Source organism: Ricinus communis, chromosome 4 (genome assembly GCF_019578655.1).
Source record: "Ricinus communis isolate WT05 ecotype wild-type chromosome 4, ASM1957865v1, whole genome shotgun sequence".
Lineage (NCBI taxonomy): Eukaryota > Viridiplantae > Streptophyta > Magnoliopsida > Malpighiales > Euphorbiaceae > Ricinus > Ricinus communis.
The window spans coordinates 23,577,254-23,584,926 of record NC_063259.1 but is presented as its reverse complement, the minus strand read 5'-3'; the positions used below and the strand labels follow the sequence as shown (position 1 = coordinate 23,584,926).

The 7,673-nt window shown below is 36.0% G+C and overlaps 1 protein-coding gene across 1 annotated transcript; it reads right to left on the bottom strand.

Moving 5' to 3' along the window:
* Positions 1-596: 596 nt before the first annotated feature.
* LOC8269500 (clavaminate synthase-like protein At3g21360) lies at positions 597-2,271 on the bottom strand. Its single transcript, XM_002524345.3, has 3 exons — positions 1,838-2,271; positions 1,250-1,503; positions 597-1,141 (listed from the first exon to the last, which is right to left on the bottom strand). The coding sequence occupies exons 1-3, from the start codon at positions 2,201-2,203 to the stop codon at positions 796-798; spliced, it is 966 nt and encodes a 321-aa protein (XP_002524391.1). The 5' UTR covers positions 2,204-2,271; the 3' UTR covers positions 597-795.
* Between the last annotated feature and the right edge of the window lie 5,402 nt (positions 2,272-7,673).

The window sequence follows — 7,673 nt, the reverse complement described above, 5'->3', positions numbered from 1 at the left end:
AATATTAAAATATAATTAATATTTTATTCTTAGGATTATAGTTAGTATTTAATTAGGAATATAACTTTTTAATCAATAAATTAATAAAAAATTATAAAATTATATATAAACTTGAATTTCATATCTCAAAAATAAGTACGCATGTCAAAATAAATAAGTGCACATATCAAAACAAAAATTCTATGTGTCAATCCACATGTCAAAAAAATTTTAGGTTTAAGAAATTAATATATATATATATATATATATATTAGTCTCTAGTTTTTTGAGAAAAAAGTTATAGAGTGATTCTATTATTTAGAAAAAATTACAATAAGAGATAATAGATTTAATTTCTTTATTTTTATTTTTAATTTAATATACTTATTTTTAGATTATTCCTATTATATAGGTTTTCATATTAAGTTATATTCTATAACTTGAATGTATATTGTTTCTCACTTTTAGTTTTATTAAAATACTCTGTAATACATATGAGGTATCTATAATTTGAGGTCATCATTTCCTTAGTGACTTGCCCCAGGGAGCCATATTTTGTAATGCCTTTATCACGAACGAACCCAAAACATGCAAAATTCTTGAAAGAATTCGTAGAATTGATACAATGTTGCTATTTTATTAGAAGTATTTGAAGAATACTCTTACCAGCATCACAATAACCATACATGTCTAATTTCCAACGGAAGAGTACAAGTACACAGGAGTGGAAGTTATATATTTCCTCTGCTTCCACAATTTATTCTACGTAAAGGAAGAAATAAGGCAGGATTGGAGTGATATAATATTTGACAGGAATTACTTGCATGTGGCAACAAGCACTTTTCTTGGTGGCAAAGAAGGCCTTCTACCATGAAGCAGAGCCAAGTTATCAAGGAATAGAACATCACCTGTCTCCCACTTGAACTGTATGCTTTCTTCTTCAATGATCTGTTCACATCTCTTTACAACATGTTCTGGTATTTCTGTTCCATCTGCCATCGTGGCTGAGCTCAGCTCCTTCCCATGCATCCCGACTACTGTGTTGAACCACATTCTTCTTCCTTTTCTTCCATCAAACACCCTTGTTAATGGCCGTGGACCTAGTCTTGTCTTCACCCCTCCATCAGCCATCCACTCCATATCCATTCCTAGAGCTTTTGCCCTGTAACAATTTTTCTTTTTAAGTCCTTTTGTTTGTTGGTCTAGAATTTGATTGGTAATTATGCAATGCAAATAATTAATCGAGCTGTATGAAGATGTGCAAATATACCTTCTCTCAGCCTCTGCAGGGTCTGATGTTCCAAAAGCATCCTCCCAGCCTCTGCCCCTCATGGATCCTGTATTATTATTGCTAGGAGCTGAAAATGTGTATTTTAGCCCTTTTGCCTCCATTTCTTCCACTTCTTTTGGGAACTCTTCTAGCATCCTTTCTGTAACTTTGAAGCTTGGAACAAATGGTGTCTGTCCTCCCTCTGGTGGTGGTATCTCACAGAAAAGCACTACTTTCAAGGGACTTTCTTTTATCTGTCAAAACTTGTGCAATCAGAAAAATGCCTCAAGCATAGGCTGACCCCAAGATTAAGAACAACATCATTGAAGCAAGAGTAAATATTTATTTGCCAATGAAAGCTAACCCTTGAATTTGATCAGAATTTGCCATGTGACATTAAGATTAAAACCATTAGGTGGATCGACATGTTTGAATGGGAGCTTGTGAACTTAAAGCTACCAATTTCAAGTCCACAGAATGAATATCAAAAAGAATTTCACAGATTGAATATCAAACAAAAATTCAAAGAAGTTAACTATTATTATCATATAACATTCATAAACCTTTCTTGAAACTTTCATGACTTACCAAAACCATTTCATGGTGGTAGTAAATGAATTCTGACAGGGGACCTTCATTTGCAGTCCACACTCGCTTATATATATGCGTCCTCGGTGCAGGCCCTACATAACGAATATCATCCCAATCAAAAGCTTCAATAATATCATTAAAATCCTCAGCTTTTTTCACGTCAAATCCTCGAAGCAGGACAGCACTATTCTTGATTATCATCTGTTCGAACCAATCCTTGTTAGTCTTTAGAGCCAAAACGAGTGATTCCAAGCCATTTTTGTCAGGTTCTGATGGTTGTAGCACCAGCGGCATGGTCTCACCATCCACCACCTTTTCTCCTTCGCATTTGCCTACCTTGAAGTACTTGCAACTGAATTCCATTTTTTTTTCCTCTCTTGTTCTCTGTTTCTTGTTTCTTTATTTGTTGTTCTTGATTGAGATTTCTTTACTTCAGTTGTGGCTAGTGCTATATATAGTGGCATGATGGGGTTGTATTCATCGCTTCATGACATAAAGAATCACGGCCAGTTGGAAGTTCCTTCGATGTCTTTTAGTTGATACAGTGTACATTTGCCTCAACACTTGTTAATTAATTTATAACATAATCGATTTAATTATCATTTTCATTCCAAACAAACCATTTGAAAACTTGGAGTATCAAGTGGTATCATATGGGTTCTATTCTTTGGCAGGCAATTCTTGTTTCATTTGTTTTTTTTTGGATTCATTAATACCAGAGAGTGCGATGTGGCATTTCCAAGAGAACCAAGCTAACAGGCTCTTGCTTGCTTTGTCTATGACTATCTATCACCTGTTACATTGGAAAGAAAACAAATGAAAATTTCTTGAAATTTGATTTAATACACTGTTCAATGAAAATTAATTTTCTCTAATCCTCAGATTTTTGATAACCAAAATCCAAAATTAAAGACTAGTGTTTGCTTATATACAAATTAGAATATGCTGAATTATATTTTAAAAGAACTAGTTAGTGAAATCTAGGAAAAGCATCAAGAATCAATAAGTTAACAAGGTGAAGAGCATTACTAAAAAGCCAAAAGCATATCTTTACCCAATTTGGAACTGCATGCCGTCCTTCCACATTAATTATATCAAACTCTTACGTAAATCATAATTATTAGTAAGACACAGTATACATAATTATTAGTTCAACTTATGTTCTATCCTAAAGAGGACGAAAACTTAATGGGTACTTTCCATTGTTTGTAGCTTTATTATTTTTTTAATAAACTTTTAGGAGAATCGCACCCCAAAAACTAAACTATCAAAGTAGGAGAGTCCAAGTCTGTACATATATGATGTCACCACCATGCTGCTTGTTTACCACAGACAGGTACAGTGGGTATTTCTAATATTAATTTTTATGAATTTATAGAAGAACGACACCTCAAAAGGTAAATCCATGTAAATATACTTTCAACATGGGATCCAAATTTAACATGTTTGCCAACTAGAATATTTATCAATATTCATTTTTGCTAATATGGTATTTATTTTTTATAATATAACAATTTTAACTGATCTAGCATTGATATGCATAATTATATAATGTTATGGTAGTAGAATGAACAGCATACACCAATTTATTAAGAAAAATAAAAACTTACTCAAATTATACTCCTTGTCAATCGTACTGGATTCTTCTTATTTTTATTTTTCTTGTTTTAGTTATATATTCATGAGATCGAATCAAGCAATGACAATTTTCAGTTTCTTAACCATGCAATGAAATGCTTTCCTGGATGAAGTCCATTAAACCATGGATAGCATAAACATCAAAATTGGGTTGGATTTGAACGGGCATAATAGACAAATTTTGAAACTACTTGCATTTGGCAAGAAGGATTTTCCTACAAGGCAAAGAAGGTCTTCTTCCATTTTACAAGTTATCAAGGAAAATGACATCAACATTTTCTTCCCATTTAAATTGGAGGCCTCTCCTTTTCCAATGATATGTACACATCTCTTCATAAAGTTTTCTTTCGGTATTTCTGTTCCATCCGCCGCTATTGCCGAGCTCATTTGCGGTCCATAAGTTAGTATCGGTGTGAATAACATATTCAGAAGTTTTAATTACTCGAATTAGATTATTAATATATTTCATAATAGTAATTGTTGAAGACAGTAAACAGAAGGATCAAAGAAAAGGAGCCTCAAATACTGCACATGCAAAAAAGCCTGTACATGGCTACTCATTACAAGAAAATGGAGCAACCATCCCTGTGACAGGGAGAGGTCACTTCAACCTTCCCTAAGCAGATAGAGACGTTGGATATAGTTTACAAGGCAACCATTGTATATATTAGGCTACTGTTGCATCTTATGTATATATAAACTCAAACCACAAATTCTAATCTCAGAATTCTAATAAGAAAAACTTCTTTATAGATTACAGAAATTTAACATGGTATCAGAATAGGTTTCAAACCTGCGAAGTATCAATCAAGTAAAACAAAAATCAACCCCACAAATTTTTCAGAATTTCTTTCAGAAATTCATCATTGTCTCAAAATGAGAACAAATTAACCAGTGTAATTTTGAAAAGTAATCAAAATTACTTCGAATAGTCGAAATTTGTTTACATCGGTCTCAGTGGCAGGAGAAAACTAGAATTCATCACAGGGACCAAACCCAGACCTAACCAGAAAGGCCAGAGGCCTCGACATAAGAAAAAGCAGAAAAGATAGAAGAATGGCCAACAAGAGACCATATGGTCATGTTGATGCTAACCAACACAATGGAGCCCCAAATATCCAGGCTATACATGCTGTTAGAATAATCACAGGCCATTTGGACAAAAATGAAAGGGCTATACGGGCATCAATAAAATTTTACACACATATTCAATCTCAAGCAAGAACTTGCACAAATCACACAAAGGACAAAAAATGGCTCAGAATATGCCACAGAAGTCCTAACCCGATGGGAAGAACTCCAAAATTATCTTCCCCCGACAATTGACCCACAAGAAATCTAGAAGAGAGCAGAACAAAATCTAGTATATACTTACCTAGGAGGATTGGACTCAAGCTACGAGAGCTTGAGGTCACAAATCCTCCTATCGACCGAGCTCCCAAAAATTAATGTGATGATAGCGAACATCCAACGAGAAGAGACTCGCAGAAGCCTAATGAATGTCTCTCTCTCTCGACGCTGCCGTAAACCGCGCTTGCTCTACTCGACGTCTCCCTACTCACGATACAGCCCGGCCAAAGGGAGAACCAAGCAGCATCGAACGATGTGACCACTGTAAAAAATAGGGTCACCATCGTGATGCTTGCTGGCATCTTCACCCCCAGCTAAGGCCTAATCGAGGTTGGGAGAGAGGAGGGGTGAAGCGAGGAGACGGGGGATTTAGGTTTGGCGGAGCGGCTGGAAGAGAAGAAAAAGAAAACCCTAATGACAAGGGTGAAAGAGAGGCAATTTATGCGGGGTCCGAAAATCATATATCGACCTGACCCGAATACTAGACCCGACTCGGATCCAAAGTCCACATGGTGACCCGACCCGGACATCCGACCCGACCCGGCTCCAGCTCAACTGACTCGACCCGACCCGGCCGACTCGGATCCAACCTGGCAGTTTTCATCATGCAACTCACTCAATTGCTGTCCCAAATTCAAGCATTGGTTCAGCAACAGTCCAACGGGTCAGGTTCGGTATCACCTTCTTCTTTGAAAATTGCTAACATTTGTCAAAAGCAAAATAACTGGATTATTGATTCTGGAGCCATCGATCACATGTCTTGGAATCCAATGAATTTGCAGAATCTTGCACTCATTGCTGATTCCCAACATGTGATAGTCGCTAATGGAAATAAGGTCACTTTTTACAGCCAAAGCACTGCCACACTACTTAATAAACAATTACATAATGTGTTACTACTACCTGATTTTAAATCCAATTTACTGTCTGTTGGTAAGTTAACTCGTGATTTAAATTGTAATATTATTTTCTCACAATTCACAGTGCAATTTCAGGATTGAGTAACAGGGAAGACGATTGGTGAAGGGCGACTAGAAAAAGGACTGTATTACCTTAATGACCCAACTAGCCAATGCCTCATGGCCTCTCCCACTATCAATCAAGGCATGTTGATGCATTGGAGGTTTGGGCATCTATCTGATTCTGTCTTGAATAAACTATTTTATTATAAATTAAATTCTAGTTGTTGTGATGTGTGTAAATTTTTAAAACATACTCGATTGTCTTTTCCTTTATCTTCCATTGTTTCTACCAAACCTTTTGAATTAATCCACTCTAATGTTTGGGGCCCTGCCCCTGTTGAATCTTATAATCATTACAAATATTTCGTTACATTTATTGATGACTATTCCCGCACTATTTGGGTTTTCTTGCTTAAGGAAAAAAATGAGGTTTTCACTTACTTTCAAGAATTTTTCCATTTTGTTCAAAATTAGAACGATGCAAACATTAAAACCTTCCGGTCAGACAATGGTATTGAGTATATCAACAAACATTTCACTGACTTTTTTAAACAAAAGGGTATTCTACATCAAACTACGTGCATTAACACCCCCGAACGAAACAAGATTTCTGAAAGGAAAAATTGTCATCTTCTTGAAGTCACTAAGACTTTGCTTTTCCAAAATCATGTCCCTAATATCTATTGGTCCGATGCCATTCTTACTGCCACATATCTGATCAATCGATTGCCAAGTGTCACCTTACAGAATCTAAGTACATTAGAAATTCTGAAAAGATGAAAAATAGAATTAGGACTCATCAGAGGTTTTGGATGCATTTGTTACGTTCATATCAAACGTCATCACAAGTTTGACAAAAGTTCAGTTAAAACCGTATTCTTAGAATACTCTTCACAAAAAAAGGAGTATAAATGCTATGATCCCACCACTCACAAAACATATGTCTCACGGGATGTCTCGTTTATTGAAAATAACTCTTATTATCCTCGTCCCTGTCAAACCCCTCAAGCACACACTCATGGGCCACACATTCCACTATTTCTGCATAATTTTATTTTTTCTCACAGTAGTCACCAGGACTAGGATGCTCACTCCGAGGGGGAGCCAACTATTCCCTCAAGCACAATTCCTTCAGGGAAGGAAGTGAAAGCACCGATTTAGAAGACGGATCTGAATCCACTCAAGAAGAAATTGCCTTGAGATGATCCACTCGATAGATACATCTCCCGGCAAAACTTCGAGACTATGTGTCTCACAAGGTATTGTACCCAATCCAACAGTTCATCACATACGATAAAATCTCAAGCACATACCAGACATACCTAAGTAATATTATAGCTCACACTGAACCCACATCCTTCTATGAAGCCAACACCAACCCAAAGTGGTGTAAGGCCATGAAAGAAGAACTCCAAGCCCTAGAAAAAACAACACATGGGACATTATGCCTCTACCACCAACAAAAAAAACTGTAGGGTGCAAATGGGTATACAAGATAAAATAGAACTGTGATGTGACAGTTGAAAGATACAAAGCTAGGTTAGTAGCCAAGGGATTCACCCAAACCTATAGAGTTGATTACCAAGAAACTTTTGCCCCCGTTGCAAAAATGAACACTGTTCAGATTCTATTATCTATTGCTACTAACCTAGAATGGAACCTCTTTTAAATGGACGTAAAGAATGTTTTCCTTCAAGGTAACTTAGAAGAAGAAGTTTACATGACTCTTCCCCCAAGACACAACTCTATATCAGACTTTTCACTGATATGTAAACTAAAAAAGGCAATCTACGGATTGAAACAATCTCCAAGAGTATGGTATGCCAAACTAAGCCTCTTTCTTTTAAATATTAATTTCAGTAAAAGTACCTCTGATTCCTCTT

Excerpts from the sequence above, each read along its gene's own strand:
- LOC8269500 (XM_002524345.3), bottom strand. The coding sequence starts at position 2,203 with ATGGAATTCAGTTGCAAGTACTTCAAGGTAGGCAAATGCGAAGGAGAA. Across the intron at positions 1,504-1,837 it reads ACCACCATGAAATGGTTTTG|ATAAAAGAAAGTCCCTTGAA; the intron begins GTAAGTCATGAA and ends AAGTTTTGACAG. Across the intron at positions 1,142-1,249 it reads CCTGCAGAGGCTGAGAGAAG|GGCAAAAGCTCTAGGAATGG; the intron begins GTATATTTGCAC and ends AAATTGTTACAG.